This window comes from Panthera onca, chromosome B4 (genome assembly GCF_046562875.1).
Source record: "Panthera onca isolate mPanOnc1 chromosome B4, mPanOnc1 haplotype 2, whole genome shotgun sequence".
Classification (NCBI taxonomy): domain Eukaryota; kingdom Metazoa; phylum Chordata; class Mammalia; order Carnivora; family Felidae; genus Panthera; species Panthera onca.
Genome location: NC_138345.1, coordinates 102354589 through 102379837, shown reverse-complemented (window position 1 = coordinate 102379837; position 25249 = coordinate 102354589). Strand labels below are relative to the sequence as shown.

The 25249-nt window shown below is 34.7% G+C and overlaps 1 protein-coding gene across 3 annotated transcripts in view; it reads left to right on the top strand.

Annotated features, from left to right (window-relative positions):
* Positions 1–25249, top strand: part of PAWR (pro-apoptotic WT1 regulator) — a 137129-nt gene that overhangs the window by 93304 nt on the left and 18576 nt on the right. For all 3 annotated transcript variants that reach the window (XR_009617123.3, XM_060656884.3, XM_060656885.3), the window contains exons 3-4: positions 2823–2857; positions 23346–23493. Coding sequence is in view for 2 of the 3 variants with exons in the window: in XM_060656884.3 (XP_060512867.1) it covers positions 2823–2857; positions 23346–23493 (183 nt within the window). In the remaining variant the exon portion in view is untranslated. The remainder of the gene's footprint in view (positions 1–2822; positions 2858–23345; positions 23494–25249) is intronic.

The following is a 25249-nucleotide window of genomic DNA, read 5'->3' as shown; positions in this document are numbered from 1 at the left end:
TCAATTTATCAGTAACCCACAAATCAGTAAATCCAGTAAAGGCTATTCTCATTTAGCAATTCTGCTTACTCCATTTCAGTGAAAGGTAGTCTGGATAATCAAGCTGATGTCATCTTTTAAAATATTTCAGTTATAACCAAAATGAGAGAAAGGTGTTGTTTTGGAACCTATGGCATTATTAGCATTTTTTTCCTAATGCATATTTAGACATCATTTAATGTTGTGTGTTAGTTTTAGTTCATGTAGAGTAAGATTAGGGAAATTTATAAATGAAAACCTTTATGAAATGTTAGTTGAGTGAGGTGTCTGAGTGGTATGGTTGGTTAAGCATCTGGCTCTTGATTTTAGCTCAGGTCTCAGTCTTGTGATTCTTGAGTTCGAGCCCTGCATCGGGCTCTGCACTGACAGTGCTGAGCCTGCTTGGGATTCTCTCTCCCTCCCTGTCTGCCCCTCCCCCGCTCATACTTTCTCTCTCCCAAAATAAATAAATAAAGAGAAAGATTAATAAAAAATGTTGAATACTGTTTGTGAAACTTTAGGGGTAAAAGTTTCATATGAAATCATTATCATCTACATTCCATAAAAGGTACTTTAAATGGATACACATAAGCTTAGTATTTCTTTCTACTTTATCTAAATAACCAGTGACTAAACATTTTAACCTAGTTATTTTGGTTTCAAAAATAATGTTAAAACTAGGTTTTATAAAGTATATTCTTTGTTGTTGTTAGAGATATTCTCAGAGAAGATTTGTTTTACATGTTTGACGTATAAGGTACAAATACTCTGCCCTGTCTTTAGGAACTGCCACTTTAATGACAAACAGATAAAAGACTCTTTCGAGAAAGTTTACTTGCTAAGCTTTGTTACAGTCCCTTCTTGTAAAAACATCTGATGCCCAAAGGAGAGTTAAAATATCTTTAAATCAACTGTCAAAGCATGGCTTCTCCAGAGGTAATCCTGGTAAGGGGTCAAACTCATGCATATGGACACTTCTAGTATATGTCTGTCCCCTGGTTATTTTCTGCAGCTGGTATATTCCAAAGAGGTACTTTTCTGTAGTGTTACATTATTAGGGGAGTTATTTCCATACATTGTCCATGCATATTGATTGTATATGATTTGAGCTGGGGTTTTGGAGGAAAAAGACTCAAAGGTGGGAATCCCTGTCTTCCAGAAAATGAGACGTATGCCATACATGAAAAGTTGAGGTAAACATATTCAAATAAGCAGTTTAAGCTTTCCTAATGGGAATATACTGACTTGGAATAATTGAGACAGATTTACTGAAATTCCACATAGAAAAGTTAGTAAAGATTTTTTCATATCCCTGCTTAAAAAAAGTCTTAGTTGTGGAATATAAATTGTAAGCTTATTGTAAAGGAGTTGTGCAAATTTTTGTTCATTCATGTCCTTTAATCCCCAATAATCTAATAAAATACACAATGTTACTCCTATTTTAGAGATGAGAAACTGAGACTGATAGAAGTTTAAAAACTTAGCCATAGGGGTGCCTGGATGGCTCATTCAGTTAAGCCTCTGACTTGAGCTTTGAGCTCCACGTTGGGCTTTGTGCTGACAGCTCAGAGCCTGGAGCCTGCTTCAGATTCTGTGTCTCCCTCTCTCTCTGCCCCTCCCCCGCTCATGCTCTGTCTCTGTCAAAAACGAATAGACATTAAAAAACAACAACAACAACACCACAACTTACCCATAGTTTCATAGCTACTGAAGCCTGTCTGGTTGGAACTTGGATCTAAATCTTACTGTTAACCATATGGTTTGCTGTACTGTATAATGTCCTTTATTGTACCATGCAATCAGTATTTGCTGTTTTAGTCTGGAATCTAGTCATTTTATAAAGGGAGCTTATTCTCTGATTTTAACATCATTTGTTCTTTACTGTAGAGTCTCTCTTGGAGATTTTTAATGATAACTAGAAGAAAAGAATTACCAATTTTTAAAACGACTCATTTCATTTTGACTGGTTTTATTAAAATGAAATTGCAAAAAATATTTGAAGAGCCTGAGTTATTAAAAGATTGAACAGAAAAATGCCTGGTTATTTGCAAGGTAATAATTTCCCCACCTCAATGGTTAATGTTAACTTTCAGCAACCTTTCTTTTAGATAGCTTACCATCAGCTTTTATGCTGATCATACTTTCTTTTTATTTTTAGGTGTCTTTGAAAATAGGCATTCATCATTATATGTATGTGGTGAATTTTTTTTTTTAATTTTTTTTTTTTAACGTTTATTTATTTTTGAGACAGAGAGAGACAGAGCATGAACGGGGGAGGGTCAGAGAGAGGGAGACACAGAATCTGAAACAGGCTCCAGGCTCTGAGCTGTGAGCACAGAGCCCGACGTGGGGCTCGAACTCACGGACCGCGAGATCATGACCTGAGCCGAAGTCGGCCGCTTAACTGACTGAGCCACCCAGGCGCCCCTGTGGTGAATTTTTTTTTAATCGAGGGCAAAAAAAACAGTGGAGGGAGATGTATATGATTCTAATTGTGTTCTTAATGTTTATTGGCTTCCAAAAAAAAAGTTGATTGGTTGATGAATGATGCTTGCTTTTTCCATTTTCTGAGTTTTAAAAATCTTCTAAATTAAAAATACACTTTTAAAAAAGTAATTGGTTTTGTCTGAAAAATCAGATGTAGAGTCTTGTTTAGTCTGACCAGCATTGTGAATTTTTAAAAGTATTGATATTTGTTCCATATTAGTTTCTTTCAAAATTAGACATGATTAACTGATTTATATAATCTGGAATTGTGTTCTTACACACACACCCAAACTGATGTCGTTATTTTTACTTTACAGGAGCCATCTAGAACAGTTTCAGGCAGATATAAAAGGTAAGAATCCTTAAGTTTTGACCTACAACATATAGTTAGACATGACTTAACTAACTAGAACTGTTTCAAACACCTTGTTGAAAAATAAGAAACCTTAATATCATGCTCTTAAGAAATTACATTTGTTGGCGGGAGTATAGTCCTTTCTGTCTGACCATGATTTATTCTGAGATACCCTGCTGTCTTGGAAAACTGTACATACCATGAATTTGTATGGGACTGGTGAAATTAGCAAAATAAAAACTTAGAATCAGTTTCCCTTATATATTTGAACATTGAAAATACTTATACTATCTTTATTAGCTTGGACTGCCATAATAAAACACCAAAGAAAGGATGGCTTAGACAGAAACTACTTTTCTCATAGTTCCGGAGGCTGGAAGTAAGAGATCAGATAGCCAGCAAGGTCAGGTTCTGGTGAAGGCCCTCTTCTGGGTTGCAGACTAACAACTACTTGTCTTGTCCTTAGTGTGGTAGAAGGAGCCCAGGAGCTCTCTCAGGTCTCTTTTATCGGAGAACTAATTCCATCCATGAAGTCTCCACCTTTGTGACCTAAGCACTTGCGAAAGACCCCACTTTCCTAATATTACCATGTAAATGAGGATTTCAACATACGAATTTGGGGGGATCTTAAAACATTCAGACCATACCAAGTCCTCTGCACAGTGAGCATTGCTTTTACCAGAAAATGTGTTTGAGTGTATATGTACCTGTATAGGAAGAAAAGCAGAATTAGATATGAGAAGTTGTTTAATGGAGATTCTTGGGCTATTAGCTTCCTTTTTCCCTGTTGAAGTCGTAAAGATTACAGAAGATGTGGTCATACATGTGCAAACAATCATAGAGTCATGGTAGACCTTATCAAGTGTTTATAATGTCCAAGGTGCTTTACATAGAAATCTCACATTCAATTCTGACAATTATCTTAAAAGATAGGTACAGTAGGTACAGTATTTACATTCGTTTTGTAGATGAGGGAAGTAGGGTTCAAGAGGTAGAATAATTTCACAGGGGTACAAAGCTAGTTAACAGTAGAGTCTAGATTTGAACTCCAACAACCTGACTTCAGAACACACGTGCTTGTACCATCTACTTAAATTCATACATATAAAACCTTTTATTTCCTCTATTTGTATGTTAAAGTTTAAAGTATTTTGTTGAAAGTTTTGGTTATTATATTCCATCTAAAATAAAACATTGATTAAGAGGAACTTTAATTTTAATACATATAAATAAATACACAAATTGAATAAATAAATTTTTTTTTGTTTATTTTGAGAGAGAGAGAGCACGTGAGTGTGATGTGGGGAGTGGGGGGTGGCATAGAGAGAGGGAGAGAGAGAGAATCCCAAGCAGGCTTCCATGTCTGTGCTATCAGCAAGGAGCCTCACACGGGGCTCAAACTTACAAACCGTGAGATCAGGACCGGAGCTGAAATCAAGAGTTCAATGCTCAACTGACTGAGCCATCTAGACACCCCTAAAATTTAATTTTTAAGTTTTACTATGGGCCATAGTGGTAGAAAGGAGTAAGGCCGAGATAATCAGTAATTGAATTAAGTAGGTCGGAAACTGTCTCAGGTGAACTATGTTTGTTACTGCTTCTTTAATTTTCATTTCTGAGTAATTTTGGTTTAGGTATAATGAAACCTGTGATTCCTTTTAGCTTCTGACATTTTAAAAAAAATACTTATTTATTTTTAGAGAGAGAGCACGCACAAGAGCATGAGTAGGATAGGGGCAGAAAGAGAGAGGGAGAGAGAGAAAATCCCAAATAGGCTCTGCACTGCCAGCATAGAGCCTGATGCAGGGCCTGAACTCATGAACTGTGAGATCATGACCTGAGCCGAAATCAAGAGTCAGGCACTTAACCAACTGAGCCACCCAGGTGCCTCTAAGCTTCTAACATTTATACATGGCTTATTAATTTCTACTTAACATGAATAGCTTAAACTGGAAATCTTTTCTTTTGCCAGAAATTATTGCCAAATAGCTCTGATTTGGCGTATTTTCAGGCTACCTCAAACCAAAAAAAAATTTACCATTAGTTTTTGGTTTGGGGAATAAAGATAAACTTCAGTAACTTAACAAATGTATAAGTATTTATTTATTAAATATTAAACATTGAATTAAAATTGATACTTTTCAGATTAGTGTTAAGTAGAATCAACAAGGGAATAATTTTCTTATAAATACTCATCAAAACCTTTATGTATCATTGTGTTAAATCAGGAAGAAAATTGGTTTTCCATCATGTATGTGTTTATTGTAAGCTTTTTAGATCATTTTACTTGGGACCTATTCCTGCATTGGTACTTTTGTTATTTTTGTTACCTAGAGCATGTTTTGTTACTTTTCAGCTTTCAAAGGTTTAGCCCTGTTTAACATTGTTATAAAACATACATTCTTAAAAGCTTCTAGTCATTATTCACTGACTTACAACAACTCGTTGTTTGAATACTGTCTAAAAAGAAAAAAATATTAAAAAAATAAAACTAAACATAAAACTCAAGATCTGTATCTGAAATTATCAATTCCTTATCTAGAGGAATTTGTTAAATTGTGCATCAGTAGTTCGTTACTTTCATTAATTTGTCAGCAAGTTGTAGCAATGACTAGGGAATGGATGTTCCTTGGTGGTTTGTGTCTGCCGACTAATGAGGATTTAAAAAAAAGGAAGAATGGCTAAAGATTAGAAATTTGACCTCATATGTTAGAAAATATTTTCAGTACATCAAATAACTTATCTCCTGTACACAGCTAGACAAACTCTTAAAAAATCATTACAGGGACGCCTGGGTGGCTCGGTTGTTGGTTAAGTATCCATCTCTTGATTTTAGCTCAGGTCATTATCTCATGGGTTTGTGAGTTCGAGCCTCATGTAGGGCTCTGTGATGACAGTGCAGAGCCTGCTTGGGATTCATTCATTCATTCATTCACTCTCTTTTTCTAAATGAATACACTTAAAAAATCATTAGATACAAGAACCCACAAGATTAGTTTGTATGTGTGCTGTTATAAATTATGAATTTAATATGTAATTTTTTCTTACAAATATCAAGAATGTACTTTTTGAGCACTGAGTTTGTTATACACTCAATCTAGTTAGGCTGTATTTTACTGAATCAACTTGTTTATCTAGAGCATCTCTTAAAAACTGATACTAATTTCCTTTTTTTTTTTAAGTGTTTTCCTCACCCCCCCCCCCTTTTTTTTTTTTTTGTTCTTGAAAGAGAGAGAGAGGGAGTGTGACAGAGTACGAGCAGGGGAGGGGCAGAGGGAGAGAGAGAGAGAGAGAAAGAAAGAAAGATACAGAATCTGAAACAGGCTCCAGACTCTAAGCTGTCAGCACAGAGCCTCAGGAACTGTGAGATCATGACCAGGGCCAAAGTCAGCTGCTTAATCGACTGAGCCACCCAGGCGCCCCCTGACTAATTTCCTTTTTGAAACATGTTTAGAAACTATTTGGAGATGGAGATAATGAAATTTCTGAAATTCAAGGTTTAGGAAAGATGGATCAGTGTCAGTGCCATGTATTTGTAGGCTTTTTTTTTTTTCAATGTGTGACTTTGTTAATATGCTTACTTGGTTAAGTTCATAGTGCGTTGGTTAAAACAAGGATTTTTTTTCAAAGGCAAGACAGATTAGTAGATGTGTGCTTATAGATAGTCTGCTCAATATGATATCTAAATAAAACTGTCATACACTTCAAAAAAAAAAAGACAGTTCTAAAATGACTTGCAATGGGTAGGATTAATCAAGGTGTATAATTTACCATTTTTATTTAAGTAATTCAACCATCGAGAATGGTTCTGATTAAAAAACATGGGAAACAAGCTAAGACAAATACTAAGTTTTATTCTCACATAGTAATTAACTGGTTGTTTTGTTTTCACAAATATATTTAATTCAGTATTAATTACTTTATTAAGTAATTGTGCCAAGTCATAAGTGCTTCTAAGTCATCCTCCTTTCTAGTAACCTTAATTTTAGATTTCATTTATGTAGCTTTAAAAAAAATTTTTTTTAATGTTTATTTTTTATTGAGAGACAGAGACAGAGAATGAGAATGGGAGGGGCAGAGAGAGGGGAGACTCAGAATCCAAAGCAGGTTCCAGGCTCTGAGCTGTCAGCACAGAGCCTGATGTGGGGTTCAAACTCACAAGCTGTGAGATCATGACCTGAGCTGAAGTCGGACGCTTAACCGATTGAGCCACCCAGGTGCCCCTTTAGGCTTTTTATTTGTTTAACTGTGAGCATAATAGACATACAGTTTTGTATTCTGGTGTGCTGCTTAGTTAATATTACTTCAGCTTTTATGTTTTAAAGAGAATGGCTAGTATCAATAGCGTTCTCTGCTTTTCTCCCTTTCAGTGATGTACAGAACTGCTCATTGTAACTGCTTTGGTGACCCATAATTTCTTTATTTTTTATTTTTATTTATTTAAGCAATCTCTACATCCAACATGGGGCTCAAACTCATAACCCCGGGATCAAGAGTTGCATGTTCCTCTGAGACTACCAGCTGCCCTTATTCTTTATTTGGATTAAATGTGACTATGATTCTTTTCCTTAAGAGCCAACATTCTCTAACAGTCAGTTCTGCTATAATACTTGTTTTTGAAAACTAAAATTTGTCCCAGTTGATATAGTAGGGAATAATTTGACCATAACACAAATTTTATGTTTGCTTATGCACAATTTTGTTCATCAGAAACACTAGGCAAACATAGAAAACTATCCAGCTCAACTGAACCACGGAGGAATACACAAAATATACACATCACACATCTACCAACTTACCTCCGTATGAGCCACAGCCATTCGTGTGTGGTGTTACAACTTCCCATCTGATTTCAGATAACTCTCCTTTTTACACTTCACTTACTGTGAAAAAGAGAGGCCTCACTTTTAAAAGATACTATATCTCAAATTCTTATTATCTCACATCTGTTGTTTTTGAGCTAATATACAGAGAAGTTCAAACCTTTATTTGTCACTTGATTCTTAAACTCTTTCATTGGAAATTGAATAGAACCTATGTAAGTTTAGAAAGTGAATAATTTATTCAGAAACCATTTTCATGCAAGATTTTCGATGTCGCAACTTTTTTCTAAATAGAACTTTATAACCATTGTTTTAAAACCAGTAGTTCTTGTTTGATTGCACTTATGTTTTGAGAACCACTGAGTCACCAGAAATTTCTTCGGTTTGTTGGTCAGGGATCAAACCAAAACAATCAGCGAAATTCTTTGTAGGTGAGAATTACAGACTAAAGACGAAAGGTATCTTTTGGTAGTTGAAGAGAAACAAGTCGTCTTGGGACTTGTTTCTAAAGAAATCTATTCTTTCTCAAGATGTCGTATTTTTGTATTAGTATATTCTGTATTTTACCAAATGGTGTAAGGCATACAGTATTCTAACTGTGGTTCTTCTGGTTAATGGATCTTGCAAATGACATGAATGTCAAAAAATGATCATTTAAAAGTAATTGAGACACTGGTACATTTTGTGGACTGAATTGTTTCCTTGTGGATATGTGAACTTTTATCTATGTTGTAAATATTATTAGCTAAAATTTACATAATATTTATTATGTACCATACACTCTTAACAGTACTTTCCTTATATGTTAATTCAGTTAATTTTCCCAACACCCTTATGAGGGAAATGTTTCTTTATACTCATTTTACAAATGAGCAAACTGAGGTACAGTGAAGTTTAGTGACTTGTGTGAGATAAGACAGATATTAATTGGTTGATTTTATCAACATATGTTGATTTACCTTATGTTAATGTTAATTTGCCTAGTATGGGTAGAATGTAAGATGTTTGATTCAGAGTTTGATTTAGCCTATTTTGACTCCCAAGTAACTGGACAGTACCAGTAACTGGATTTTTTTGTTTGTTTGTTTAACATAGTTTTTTTTGCAAAGTAACTTCCACTTCAGTGGCTTTAGATTTCACAGAATCTCCTCAGCTGTCTTTACTTTGGCTGCAGTATGGGAAAATAACTTCTGTTCTTACAATCTTCAGTTCCAACAAAATCTAAAGTTATCTTTATATTCATGAAAGAGAAATTATGTAACAATATTTTGTGCAGTATCATTTTTAAGTGCATTTTATGTATTATATTTCCTTGGATATTGATCACTAATCTGAACTTGCTATTCCATATTTAATCTCTTTTTTAGAGAGTTTTGAGGTATAGTTCAAATGGTTCATGATGTTTAAAAGTGTACAATTCAGTGGTTGATAGTACTTACTTACACAGTGTTGTATAGCCATGACCGCTATCTAGTTCCAGAACTACTCTCCACAAAAAAAAAAAAAAAGGGAAACCCCATACCCAGGAAACGGCCAGTCCCTATTTTCGCCTTCCCCTTAGCTTTAGCAACCAGTACTCTGCTATGTGTTTTTATAGATTTGCCTATGTTGGGTAATGCATATAAATGAAGTCATACTATATGTGGCCTTTTGGTCTGGCTTCTTTCGTTTAGCATTATGTCTGCAAGATTTATCTGTGTTGTAGCCTGCGTGGATAATATCACAGGATGGACATTTGGGGTGTTTCTACTTTTTGGCCTATGTGAACATATTAGGAACATTCATGTGTAAATTTTTTGTGGTTCCTGTTTACTCTTAATAAATACATAGACATTTTTCATATTGCTTAGTTGAAGACTTTTCTGAAAAAAATAAAATGGATGTTTTATCAAATATGTTTTGAATAGTTGTGAGATGCAAGGTAGTATGCTTGGCTGTTTGGGTGATACATTTTTTTCTTTTTTTTTTTTTGAGAGAGAGGGCACAAGTGAACGAGGGGCAGAGAGAGAATCTAGGAGGAGCAGATGGAGAGAGAGTAGAGAGAGAGAGAAAGAGAAAGAGAAAGAGAAAAGTGGGGTTCACCCGAAGCGGGGCTCGATCTCACAAATGGTGATATCGAGCCAATATCACAAATGATGACCTGAGCCAAAGTCAGATGCTTAATAACTGAGCCATCCAGGCGCCCACACACATTAAGATAAAAATGAAGTGCATATAATTTTAGCTGTTTTTACCAAGTACAGTGACTTACATCTGGAAGAATGTTTTCTGGATTTGTTTTGTCTATCCCTCAGGTAGTAAAATTTGAGCAACTGGGTATATATGGTGAGATAGTTGTCATATTTTATCTCTTTAGGTTAATTCACTCTATTTAATATGCCAAAAATTAATATAGTATAGTTATAATGCAGACATTAAACTGATGATGTAGAAAACTATTAATTATATAGGATAATAATTACCTATTTATGTTAAATGGGAGAGGGTGAACATATTACAAAGTATGATATAAAACAAAGTCTCATAACATAGATCAGGTGTTTATAACTTGAAATCTATTGATGAACTAATATGTAAAATAATTTATTGTTTATCTGGGACAGATCTTTTCAATAGATTTTCAAAGGAAGCTGAGTATAAGAGGTTAAGAACTACTATGTTGTAAAATGTATTGGCAATTATCTCTGGGTTGGTGGGATTACTGGAGATAATTGATTTATATTTTTCATATCCTACAATTAATATATATCATAGTTTGAATAGAGTCTGAGAGTTTTTGATTTTGACATTGAGTTGTGTGTGTGTGTGTGTGTGTGTGTGTGTGTGTGTGTGTGTGTATATGCACGTGCACTCGTGTGTAAAGGAAGAGGAAAGAGAAAGCCTACACACAGAGTAAGGGGCTGTTATGAGGAGTGGGACTAATGATGGGGGAGAATAAGATAGCGAAACATGGTAAAAATATGGAGGCCAATCATGTACTTGTTGGTTATTTAAGGGTTTCATGGTTTATCCAATACTGCTAAATTCTTGATACCCATTCTAAAAGTGGGATTTTACTCATAAGTCTTGTATTTCTTATAATTACTAAGCCTTAAAATACCTACTTTAGTGGAAAATTCCTCTAGCTCTAATCTTATAATACTGTGCCAATCTTGTTCTCATGATAGTTTTAGAAAAACAGTGTTTTATTCCCCAATATAACACCTCCCTAGACTTACCACAAAAGATGTGAAAACTCCCAGTGGGGAAAAACTTTCTGAAAATGGAAGTATTTATCTTTGATGATACTTTATTCTTTTCCCTTTTCTGAACATTATAGTTAGTATTTTTTTATAGCTAAGGGCAAAGGAGATTCTTTTTGGAATTATATTAGTTAGAGATTTGTGTTAACATTCCTGAGTAGAGTATTACAGACTTTTTGGAGTTAATGAAACGGTCTTTTATTCTGTGTATTCTGCATTGTACATATATGTCCCTCAAAATAGGTTGAAAGCATTTGTTTTTAAAGTACACAGATCTAAATTTGGCAATAAGATCAAGTAACAATATTCACAGTTTTGACAGTATTTCTTACAGATCTAGTACATAATGGGGATACAGCACTGATTTTGTTTTCTAATAATTATTCCTTGTTTTGAATTCGTATAATACTATCATTTATGTATTGGCAAGCCTAATATGAAGAATCTTAGAAATTGTTAATTGTTTAAATTTTCTAAAAAATACTGTTTTAAGCTTGTACCTCAGGCAGATACAGAGTTATTAAGGGATATCCATATTTCTAGGATTTGATGTTTGTGGTTGTCAGGATTGTAATTTCTACACAAATAATGTTGTTGGTTTAGGTAACTGAATATTTTAAGGGGAAAGTTTTTTAAAAATGATTCTAATGCTCTTCTGTAATATGATATGACTTCAGAGATACCTTACTCTCTTGATTTTCTTTCTACCACTTTGCTGCTATTTCCTAGTTTTGTTTGTAGTTCTTCCTTTCCTGTACTTGTTCTTTATGTGGTGGTGTTACTCAGCTCTCTGTAATCAACTTTATTCTCTTTTTGTTCTGTGTATTTGTGCCAGAAATTTCCTTTACTTCAATGACTTCCATTACTACCTGTGCATATACTGATGACTCCCAAGCATTGGCTCTATTACCTGTATAACCAACAACTTTGAATATCTCAGAAGTTTCTCAAACTCAGCATGTTCAAAAGTAAACTTGTGAAACCTGGTCAATTTCAGTAGTTGGCGTCAGAATCCACTTTCGCTGAAACCAGAAATCTGAGTGTTGCTTATGACCCTTCTTTGTTTTTTTTTCCCCCCACTACATCAACTACATCCAGTCATTTATCAAGACTTATTGAGTTTGTATCACTTATATATCTTCAGTGCCAACACACCAATCTAAGATATCAGCATCTCTTAAATAGTTTATTTTGATGGCCTCCAAACTGACCTCCCTACCTCCAGTTTTTTCTTCAGTGCATTTTATTAAAATGCTTCTTTCATTTTACCTGCTTTAATGACTTCCTATGATCTTTAAGTGAAGTCTAAATTAGACTCCAAGGTGGAGTGATACACAAGATAATGTTGATATGTAGGAAGAAAATATTATAACTTTTATATTTACTTTTTAATCTAAAGAACACTATGACATTTCTTCTTCAGAGCTATTACTGTGTACTGTTTATTATGCCCTTGCTTTATATGTCAGATGGTCATTTGTTACTGGAGATATCCTGAGGGAAGCATGTTTCATTCACTTTCTGAATGCTGCACAATACTGTAATTTGTACGTTAAATGGATACATGAATTATTATCCAGTTTAATGTTTACAAAATAAATCTGGGGGGTAGAATTTAAAAAAAATATCAAACCAAGTATATAAATGCAAAGATGATCACATGATTGTCCAGCTGGCAAAATCTACAAAATCAGATCTTTTCTTGCCTGCTTATTTTGGGTTTTAAGTGAAAGGTTTTAAAATTTTTAATTCTTATTTTAAGTTATCTCTTTCTGTTATGACAGCCATTAAAGATCAAATATGCAAACTGATCTTAGAGCTAGTGCTTTGAATCTCTGTATCACAAAATGTTAAAATAGGATCCTAAGAAATAATGAAGCATATTCGCCTGTACTTTCAGTAAAAATATTATAGTCAGTTTTGGGAAAACAAAAAATTTTGTATCATAAATAATTAAAAGTTATGATACAATACAGAGTATATTCACTGCTCTGAAAGTATTTTCACTGCTCTGAAAGTCCTCTGTACTCCACCTGTTTATCCTTCCCCCTTTTAAATCTCCCCCTAGCCCCTATAAACTACTGATCTTACTCCACAGTTTTACCTTTTCCACAGTGTCATATAATTAAGATCGTACATTATATAGCCTTCTCATATTGGCTTCTTTCACTTCTAATATGCACTTAAGGTTCTTTTTAGCACTGAGTAATATTCCAGATCTACCACAGTTTATCTGTCCATTCACCTATGAAAGGATATTGTGTTTGCTTCTAAATTTTGGGAATTATGAATAAAGCTGCTATAAACATCCCTGTGCAGATATTTGTGCAGACCTAAGCTTCCAGTTTCTTCAGGTAAATGCCAAGGAGCATGATTGATGGATCATATGGTTAAGAGTAGATTTAGTTTTATAAGAAGCTGCCAAGCAGCCTCCCAAAGTGGCTGTACAATTTTATATTTCTACCAGCAGTGAATGAGAGTTCCTGTTGCTCTAATCTTCAGTAGTGTTTGGGGTTTTCATTGTTTCTGATTTTAGCCATTCTAATGGGTGTGCATTGTTGTTTTAATTTGGATTTCCCTGATGACATAATATGGAACATCTTTTCATACACTTATTTACCATCTGCATATCTTTGATAAAGTGTCAATTAAGGTCTTTGACTTATTTTTTAATAGCGTTGTTTATTGTTGAGTTTTAAGAGTTCTTTGTAAATTTTGGATAATAGTTCTTTATCAGGTGTGTTTTGTTGTAAGTATTTTCTCTCAGTGTGGCTTGTCTTCCCATTCTCTTAACATTTTCTTTTACAGAGTAGAAAGTTTTAATTTTAATGAAGTCAGGCTGTCAACTATTTCTTTAATGGATTATGCCTTTGGTGTTGAATATTAAAAGTCTTTTCCATAACTAAGGTTTTCTAGGTTTTCTCCTATGTTAGCTATCTTCTAGAAGGTTTATATAAGTTTTGCATTTTACATTTATGTCCATTATCCATTTTGAGTTGATTTTTATAAAAGGCATAAGGTCTTTGTCTTAATTTTTCATTTTATGCATGTGGATGTTTAGTTGTTCCAGCAGCATTTGTTGAAAAGACTGTTTTATCTTTGTTCCATCTTTTGTCAAAGATCAGTCATGGGTTATTTCTATGAGTTTATTTCTAGGCTTTCTATCTGTTCCATTGCTCTATTTATTCTTTCAATAGTACCACACTGCGTTGGTTACTCTGGCTTAATAGTTAAGTATTGAAGTTGGGTATAACCAGTCGTCCAGTTTTGTTTTCCGGTATTGTGTTAGCTTTTCTGGATTTTTTGCCTCCCTGTGTAAAATTTAGAATTAGTTTGTCTCTACAAAATAACTTGCTGGGGTTTTGTTTGAGCTTGCATTGACTATAGATCAAGTTGGGAAGAATTGACACTTCGCCAATATTGAATTTTCCTGTTCATTAGCTAAGAATATTTCTCCATTTATTTAGTTTTTCTTTGATCTCTTTCATCAGAGTTTTGTAGTTTCCCTCTTATAGATATAGTACTTTCTTATTAGATTTATGCCTAAGTATTTCATTTTGAGGGGAGCTAATGTAAATATATTGTGTTTTTAATTTCAAATTCCATGTGTTTATTGCTTGTATATAGGAAAGTGATTGATTGATTTTTGTGTATTAAACTTGTATCTTGCAACCCTTCTATAATTGTTTGTTAGGTCCAGGAATTTTTTTGTTGATTCTTTTGGGTTTTATATATAAACAGTGATGTCATGTCATCTGTGAACAAATACAGTTTTATTTTTGTGTTCCCAATCTGTATACCTTTTATTTCCTTTTCTTGTTTTGTTGCATTAGCTAAGACTTCCTCCAAGATGTTGAAAAGGAGTGGTGAAGGGCTCCCAGGTGGCTCAGTCAGTTAAGTGTCCGACTTTGGCCCCACATCTGACTCTTTGCTATCAGCACAGAACCTGCTTTGGATCCTCTGTCCTCCCCTGCCCTACCCCTCTGCTGCTTGTGTTCTCTACCTCTCTCTCAAAAAATAAATAAACAAACTTAAAAAAAAAAAGGGGTGGTGAAAGATAGTCTGGCCTTGTTCCTGGTCTTAGCAGGGTAGCTTCAAATGTCTCACCACTTAGTATGATGTAGGTTTTTGTAGGTATCCTTTATCAAGATGAGGAAATTCTCTTCTGTGCTTTATTTGTCTAGAATTTTTTTCATGAATAGATACTGGGTTTTGTCATATACTTTTTCTATATCTATTGGTATGATCATTTGATTTTTCTTTGTCAGCCTTGATGTGATGGGTTACATTTATTGGTTTTTGTTTTTTGTTTTATTTTATCATTTTATTTATTTTTCATCATAAGTGTACTCTTTAATTCCCACTCCCTATTTCTTAAAACACATTTTTAAAAATATTTATTTTTGAAAGAGAGAGAGAGAGAGAGTGCAAGCAGGGGAGAGGCAGAGAGAGTGGGAAACACAGAATCTGAAGCAGGCATGTTAGCACAGAGCCTGACACAGGGTTCAAACACACGAACAGCAAGATCATGACCTAAGCCGAAGTCAGACACTTAACTGACTGAGCCACCCAGGCGCGTCCCTCCCCCACAACCCAGTCTCCTATTTCACCCATCTCCCTACCCACCTCCTTTCTGGTAACCATCAGTTCTCTATATTTAAGAGTCTGTTTCTTGGTTTCTCTCCCCCCCCCCTCTTTTTCCCTTTGCTTATTTGTTTTGTTTCTTAAATTCCACATGTGAGTGAGATCATAATGGTATTTGTCTTTCTCTGACTGACTTACTTTGCCTAACATTGTACCCTCCAGCTCTATCCATGTTGTTGCAACTGGCAAGATTTCATTCTTGTTTTGTGGTTGAATAATATTCTATTGTATGTGTCCTCTTTATCCATTCATCTATTGATAGACACCTGATAGGCTTCCATATCTTGGCTTTTGTAAATAATGCTGCAATAAAAATAGAGGTGCACATATCCCTTTGAATTAGCGTTTTCATATTTTTTGGGTAAATACCCAGTAGTGCGACTCCTGGGTCATAGGGTAGTTCTAGTTTTAATTCTTTGAGGAACCTCCATTCCATTTTCTACAGTGGCTGCACGAGTTTGCATTCCCACCAATCGTGCAAGAAGGTTCCTGTTTATCCACATCCTTGTCAACACTTGTAGTTTCTTGTGTTGTTGATTTTAGTCATTCTGACAGGTTTGAGGTGATATTTCATTGTAGTTTTCATTTGCATTTCCCTGATGATGAGTGATATTGAGTATTTTTTATGTGTCTATTGGCCATCTCTATGTCTTCTTTGGAGAAATGTCTGTTCATGTCTTCTGCCCATTTTTAATTGGATTGTTTTTGGGGTATTGAGTTGTATCACATCTTTATATAGTTATACAAATATTTTATGTATTTTGGATACTAGCCATTTATCTGATATGCCATTTGCAGATAACTCCTCCCATTCAGTAGACTGTATTTTACTTTTGTTATTTCCTTCACTGTACAGAGGCCTTTCATTTTGATGTAGTCCCAATAGTTTATTTTTGCTTTTATTTCCTTTGCCTTAGGAGACATATCTAGAAAACTATTGCTATGGCTGATGTCTGAGAGACTACTGCCTGTGCTCTCTTCAGGGGTTTTTATGGTTTCAGGTTTCACATTTAGGTGTTTAATCCATTTTGAGTTTATTTTTTGTGTATGGTGAAAGAAAGTGGTCTAGTTTCATTCTTTTGCATGTGGCTGTCCAATTTCACAACACCATTTGTTGAAGAGATTGTCTTTTTCCCATTGTATGTTCTTTCCTCCTTTGTCAAAGATTAATTGACCACATAATTGTGGGTTTACTTCTGGGTTTTCTATTCTATTCCAATGATCTATGCTTTTTTTTTGTTTTTTTGTTTTTTTTTTTAATGCTAGTACCATACAGTCTTAATTACCACCGCTTTGTAATATAACTCGAGATCTGGAATTGTGATACCTTCAGTTTAGTTTTTCTTTTTCAAGATTTCTTGGGCTATTTGAGGTCTTTTGTGGTTCCACAAATTTTAGGATTGTTTGTTCTGGTTCTGTGAAAAATGCTGTTGGTATTTTGATAAGGATTGTATTAAGTTTGTAAATTGCTTTGAGTAGTATAGATATTTTAACAATATTTGTTTTTCCAATTCATGAGCATGGAATGTCTTTCTTTGTGTCACCTTGACTTTCTGTAGTTTTTAGAGTACACATCTTTCACCTCTTTGGTTAAGTTCATTCCTAGGTGTTTTATTGTTTTTGATGTAGTTGTAAATGGAATTGTCTTAATTTCACTTTCTACTACTTCATTACTAGTGTATAGGAATGCAACAGATTTCTGTCCATTTATTTTTGTATCCTGTGACTTTACTCAATTCATTTATCCGTTTGAGCATTTTTTTTTTTGTGGATTCTTAAGGGTTTTCTCTATATAGTATTGTATCATCTGCAAATAAGGAGACTTTTACTTCTTATCAATTTGGATGACTTTTATTTATGTTCTCTGATTGCTGTGGCTAAGACCACCAGTACTATGTTGAATAAAAGTGGTTAGAGTAGATATCCTGTTTTGTTCCTGACCTTAGGGGAAAGCTGTCAGTTCTTTAATTGATTTTTGAAATGTTGAACCAGCCTTGAATAGCTGGGATAAATTCCACTTAATACAATTTTTTGAGTGTTAAATTTTATTTATAAATATTTTGTTGAGGGTTTTTGCATCTGTATGTTCATAAGAGATATTAATATTAGTCTATAGTTATCTTGTGATATTTTCATCTGGTTTTGGCATTAGGGTAATGCTGGCCTTACAGAATGAGTTAGGAAGTATTCCTTCTGCGTCTGTCTTCTGGAAGAGATTTGAGAGAATTGGTATAATTCTTCCTTAAATGTTTGGTGTAGGATTCACCAGTGAACCTGCCTGGGCCTGGTGCTTTCTGTTTTGGAAAGTTACTAATTATTGATCCAATTTCGTTAAGAGATATAGGCCTATTCACATTGTTTCTTTTTGTGTGAGTTTTAGCAGACTATATCTTTCAAGGAATTGGCTCATTTCACCTAGGTCATCAAATTTGTGGGTAGAGATGTTCACAGTATTTCTTTATTATCCTTTTAATGTCCATGGGCTCTAAAGTGATGTCCCCTTTTTCATTTCTGATATTAATAACCTGTGTCCTCTCTCCTAGCTAGAGGCCTATTGAATTTATTGCTCTTTTCAAAGAAATCGTTTTTGGTTTCATTGATTTTCTGTATTGGTTTCCTGTTTTCAATTTCACTGATTCCTGCCTTCATTCTTACTTCATTTCTTCTACCTATTTGGGACTTAATTTGCTCTCCCTTTTCTAGTTATGTAAGGTAGAAACTTAAAGTATTGATTTTAGGTTTTCTTTTCTTTTCTAATATATGCATTCAGTGCTACAAATTTCTGTGTAAGCACTGCTTTCATTGTATCTCACAAATTTTAAGCTGTGGGTTCATTTTTGTTTAGTTCAAAACATTTAAAAATTTCTCTTAAGATTTCTTCTTTGACTCATGTGTTATTTAAAAGTCTGTTAATCAATCTCTACACATTTTACAGTTTTCCAGTGATCTCTCTGCTATTAATTTCATGTTTAATTCTGTTGTGTTCTGAGAGCAGGCATTATATGATTTCTATTCTTTTATTTTTAAAAAAAATTTTTTTAACGTTTATTTTTGAGACAGAGAGAGAGCATGAACGGGGGGAGGGTCAGAGAGAGGGAGACACAGAATCCGAAACAGGCTCCAGGCTGTGAGCTGTCAGCACAGAGCCCAACGCGGGGCTCCAACTCATGGACTGCGAGATCATGACCTGAGCCGAAGTCGGTCGCTCAACCGACTGAGCCACCCAGGCGCCCCTGATTTCTATTCTTTTAAATTTGTAAAGGTGGGCTTTATAGTCGAGAATATGGTTAGTCTGGGTGAATGTACCATGTGAACTTGAGAAGAATGTATATTTTGCTCCATGTGTGTTATTTTTATGTTAGTCATTTGTAACCCAAAATGTGTAAGAGCTGAAAAAAACAACAAGGATTTATTCACTTTAAAAATCTTTAATTAAAAAAAAAAACTTTAATTAAATTTAATCAGACTTCTTTCATAAATGAGATAATTAAAAAGTAAATGTATAATAAAACTAAGTTTAAAAATCTTTTTCATTCTTTTCAATTTCTTCTTTTATTTGTATTATCTAAATCTAGGTACTAGACTTTTATAATAAGAAAACATACACCTTTTCTGAATGTGGCACTAGTAGTAAACCAAATGATGATAATTTTAGAGAGTTACAGACCAAAAGAGTTTGTGCTAGTTTTGTTGGGAAGCATTAGTTCTCTACACAGGCAAACCTTGTTTTTTATTGCACTTTGCTTATTGTACTTTGTAGTTACTGTGTTGTTTTTTGTTTTTGTTTTTGTTTTTTACAATTTGAAGGTTCAAGACCAGTGGAGGAAGGAAGTAACTGCAGATGTGGTAGAAATAACAAGAGAACTAGAATTAGAAATGAAGCCTGAAGATGTGACTGAGTTGTTGAAATCTCATGATAGAACTTTACTGGAGAGGAGTTGCTTCTTATGGATGAGCAGAGAAAAATGGTTTCTTGAGATGGGCTTTTACGTCTTCACTCCTGGTGAAGATGCTGTGAGGATTGTTGAAAGGACAACAAAGGATTTAGATAATACATAAACTTAGTTGCTAAAGTGTTGGCCGGGTTTGAGAGCTTAGACTCCCAATTTTGAAAGAAATTCTACTGTGGGTAAAATGCTATTAAACGGCATTTCATGCTACTGAGAAATTGTTCATGAAGGGAAGAGTCCTATCAATGCAGCCAACTTCACTGTTGCCTTATTTTGCTAAATTGCTGCAGCCACCCCAGCCTTTAGCAGCCACCACCCTGATCAGTCAGCAGCCATGACACTGAGGTAGGACCCCCCCACTAGCAAAAAGATTATGACTCCATTAAAAGTTCAGATGATGGTTAGCATTTTAAAAATATTTCTAAGTTTAAGTGTGAACATTTTTTTTAAACAATGTTATTGTACATTTAATAGGCTACATTATGGTGTAAATACAACTTTATATACACTAGGAAACCAAAAGTTTCATTTGACTCTCTTTATTGTGATACTTGCTTCATTACTGTGGTCTGGAACCAAACCCAAAGTGTCTTTGAGGAATGTCTGTATTGAGTTCAATTTTAGCCATAATTGGTGGGGAAGTGCTAAAACCACAGTGGCCTATTTGTAGCGGTGTGCTGGCTTCACAGCCTTAATACCATCAAAACTTAAGTGGCGTTTATGTGCATTACATAAATACATTCACAACCACAAATGCATTATTTGAAAGAAATATTACAGTTAAGAAACTGACACAAGCAGATCTTCGGGTTTTCGTATGGAATCATTGGGCTTTGTTACTTTCTTTTAAAGTCTCATTTCATGTTACTAACATTAAAAAAAAAACTACAGACAAATGACAAGACAAAGGTGTTGGCTTGGAGATGTTGGATAAATCTGTAGCAAGGAAGGTAGTTTATGTAATACTTTCTGACAACACCATAGCTTGATATATTTAGGAACAGTTTAGTGATACAGAAGACCAACTCTTGGACAAATAAGGATAGCAAAGTAATTTTTGTTACAATTGGATGACCCATTGATTTTAATATGACAGTGATATGAAGGCAGAATTTATTTTTCAACTTCCTTGCTGACAAACACAACTTACTCTAAATCATGTAAAACTTGGAAGAGTTAACAAATCAACAAATGTGGCTTGGAGTTTTGCTTTGCTTTTGTGGGGAGGGGTATGTTCTGATTAAAGAGAGACAATGACAAAAAATGTTGGAACTTGTGCCATAATGTACATCATTCCAATTTTAGTATATGTGCTGCCGAAGTGAGCACATACCATAATGTAAATCAATGTCCTGCTTCCCTTCATTGAGAAAGCCATGCTATATCAGCTAAATTAACAGTAGTTCACTTAAAGTATGAATTGTAGGGGCGCCTGGGTGGCGCAGTCGGTTAAGCGTCCGACTTCAGCCAGGTCACGATCTCGCGGTCCGTGAGTTCGAGCCCCGCGTCAGGCTCTGGGCTGATGGCTCGGAGCCTGGAGCCTGTTTCCGATTCTGTGTCTCCCTCTCTCTCTGCCCCTCCCCCGTTCATGCTCTGTCTCTCTCTGTCCCAAAAATAAATAAAAAACGTTGGGAAAAAATTTAAAAAAAAAAAAAAAAGTATGAATTGTAATTTTTGATATTTAAAAAAACTGATAGTTTGGAAGCTGAACTAGTCAACTGTTACTGTGTGCTAAGGTATATAATAATTTTCAAAGGGAAATTTTCAGATAAAAGTACTTGAACTTTGGGAAGAAAGCTTCATGTTTTTGCAAGATAAGCAACCATTTTGGTCCCCAGCTTTGTAAATATGTGAATTAGACTTATTTGCCTGATAGCTTTATTCTTTTTTAAAAATGATCTTAGCCTTCCATGCAAGGAAACTGTGTCAGATGTTTTTAATGTTATATAATATCATAGGACGAAAATGAAAGTTAGAAATTTTGGGAGAAAGTTTCCACAAATTGTTATGGGTCTTACAGTATAGTAACAATTATCAGTAAAGTAGTGATGAGTTTTGTAGTGCACATTTTATAAAATGTTAAAATCAAATACCTTACAAATTTGGTAAGACGCACTTAAAATTTTTTTATTAAAAGAAAACCCACGCATAGGAAATTAATAGATCAGGAATCCATTTTTTTCATCAAAAGCTATTTCAGATTTAACTATAATTTTGATGGATAAATTACTGGTGTGGCACAGAGTTTAAAAAGCATAATTTTCTGGATTTGGGGTGAAAGTTAAAAATGAGTATCTTGAGCTGAAATCTCTTTAAAGTATCTTCTGTTCCTGTCAACATACATCTATGAAACCAGGTTTCCTGTTATGAGTGCTATTGAAACAAAACACAGAAGTAGTTTAGATATATCTTGTCCCTTGTGGGTAGCATTGTCATCAATTTAACCTAGAACAGGTCAGTTAGCTTCGTGGTAACCAGCTTCTGAGAGAGCTCCCAGGATGCCCTACCTCCTGGTATTTACATCTTTGTAATCCCCTTCCTGCAGTAGAGGGGTGATGTGATAGTATGTCACTCCTAAGATTAGGTCATAGCAGATACTGCAGTGTCTGTCTTGGTTGCCATGTTCCTTTCTCTCTGGAAGCCAGCTGCCATGTTGTAAACAGCCCAGTGGAGAGGCCTACCTGCTGAGGAACTGAGGCTTTTGGTCAACAGCCAATAGGAAACTGAGGCCTTTTGCCATCAGCCATGTGAGTGAGCATAAAGGCAAATTCTCTAGCCCAGTCAGGCCTTCAGATGACTGTAGCCCTGACAGAAACCTCACAAAGACCTCGAAACATAACCACCCAGCTAAACTGCTTCCAGATTCCTGACCAACAGAAATTAATTGTGAGATTGTTAGTGTGTGTTGTTTTAAGCCATTAGGTTTTGGTGTAATTTTTAATGCAGTAATAGATAACTAATACAAAAAACAAGCAACCTCATATTGCATTAAAAACTTTAAATATTAGCATATATGCTATTAGTTCAGAGACTGTGAATTGGTATTTAATATGAAGAGTTGCTATTTAACGCATCACTTTGGGTTAAATTAGAGTTATGAAATGATGAAAGTTATTAGTGTGATAACTTTTCTATGATTGCCTATATGCATACTTCAATGAAAATACATGATTTTTTGTGATTCTTTTTTCTGTTCATTCTAAATATATTATTGAAATATAATTTAATGGGTGTGGCTAATAAAACATTGGACTTGTATTTTATATGGCCTTTTTTTTACTTTTATTTTTCCACTAGTTCATTTTTATTTGATCTTATGAAAGTATTGGTCCATGATGGTTTGGAATTTAGAAAAAAGAAAAAAAAGGAAAAACAAAGTGGGGTTTTTTGTTTGTTTGTTTGTTTGTTTGTTTGTTTTTACCACAGGTAGTCTTCATTAAGTCTCCTGTCATCGTTCTCCTAGTACCAGACACTTACTGTGTTGGTCATCTTGCTTTATTATAATTGGTTATATTCCCTGCTAAACTGAAAGCTCCCTGAAATTTTGGCAGAGGCCATGTCTTTGTTTGCTGTTACATCTTTAGTACCCAGAACAGTGTCTGGTACTTAGCAGCTACTCAGTAGATAGTGGTCAAAAGAATTAACCTTTTTTTTTTTTCCCAATGTGTTGGAATAATGATTAACTTCTTTAGTTATATACGAGTTAGCTACTATGACCACGTATTCTTGGGGAGTGGTAATTATTTATGGTGAATAGAAAATATTCTTGGCATTTTTCTTGCTGAGTGTTAGATTCTTTATAAAATACAGCTTTTTATTTCCACAGCACAACTACTGCCTCTGAAGAAGATGTCTCAAGTAGATATCCCCGAACAGATAGAAGTGGGTTCAGCAGATATAATAGGGATGCAAATGCTTCAGGTAATTTGGTCTCAAGTAGCATGTTGGAAAAGAAAATTGAAGATCTTGAAAAGGTATGAATTACAAATTATTTAAGGTTGGTAAAATTAATATGCTATTGAGATTCCTTTTTTTTTTAACTTTCATAGCATTTGAAAATAATCTGAAATTTGTGTGAGACAGAGTGCCAACAAAGTGAAAAGAATGAGAGGCACTAGTGGAAGATATCATTAGTGTTAATTGGTATTTCCATATATAGTCAAGTAGCAGCATTGAACTACTGTCTTAAATATATATTTTCCAGATGCATTAGTGGTTAGGCATTTTCTGATTCCCTTATACTTTCCTATTCAATGCTGTTGATGTTAAAACTTTTAGAAATGGAGCCAATTCTTGTATTCCTTAATATTTAATTGACACTCCCATTCTGCCAAGGGTTACCTCTAATACATTAAAGACAGTCTTTGTCTTTGTCTTCACAATGTCATGTCTATGCTGGCAATATATACTACTGTGTGTATTATATTATCTGTACAGTTTATCATATGTAGACTTTCTTCTGGGTTCTGGTTAAAGCCTAGAACCATCTTTGGTGTTTGAAACAATTGTCAGAATAAACCTGTTCAGGAGTATCTTTGAAAACAAGTCAGATGCACATTGGTATAAATTTATTAACCATATGATCTCAGGTTTTTTCCTGTAGACATTTAGCCCATAAAATTGATAATGGTCCTGAATTCCTTTCTGATTGTTGAAAATATGTTTTTTGCTGAGTTGAAATTATTCCCTGTGATATAAAGATTATTTTAAGCAGAAATTTAATGAAAAAAATTTTATAGCATTATGATCGTTTATAGTTCACATCTCAACTTTGATACCAGTTTCTGTGGGTTTAAGTAAAAAACTTTTAAGGAGTGCCTAGGTGGCTCAGTCAGTTAAACGTCCCACTTCGGCTTGGGTCATGATCTCACGGTTCGTGAGTTTGAGCCCTGCATCAGGTTCTGTGCTGACAGCTCAGAGGCTGGAGCCTGCTTCCGATTCTTTGTCTCCTTCACTCTCTTCCCCTCCCCCACTAACACTCTGTCTCTCTCTGTCTCAAAAATAAATAAATAAACATTAAATAACAAATGAAAATTTCAAGGAACACATCTAGTCTCATAGGTTTCAAGGGTTTCTTTAAAAGGTTTTTAAAGTTCCACAGGAGTTTGGATACAGTTGCTAGTAATTTGGCAGCCTCTGATTAATGAGGCCGGCTGACTGCTTTTTCTAAGGGTTAGTAGGAAAGAAGTTAAATTCTCAGACGTTTTTCAGTTCTGCTTTCCTTTTGCCCCCAAAGTAGTCAACCCAGCCCAAGGACCTGGATTCTAAATTTTTTTTTTAATGTTTATTTATTTTTGAGACAGAGAGAGACAGAGCATGAATGGGGGAGGGTCAGAGAGAGAGGGAGACCCAGAATCGGAAGCAGGCTCCAGGCTCTGAGCTGTCAGCACAGAGCTCGACGCGGGGCTCGAACCCACAGACCGCGAGATCATGACCTGAGCCGAAGTCGGACGCTTAACCGACTGAGCCACCCAGGCGCCCCCAAGGACCTGGATTCTAAATAGTATTTCTTTGAAAAAGGTGTTACATTTTTTAAAAAAGAAAAGTTTAAAAACAAGTCATCTGTTTCAGGTCTTTTATTTTACCCATTAACTGGCAGAGCCACAAGTAAAATTGAAGACGATTATTTTTCTGTTTAGAACTTTCCATGAAACCATCTCCTTTTCTTTTCTTTTTTTTTTTTTTTTAACGTTTATTTTTGAGACAGAGAGAGACAGAGCATGAACGGGG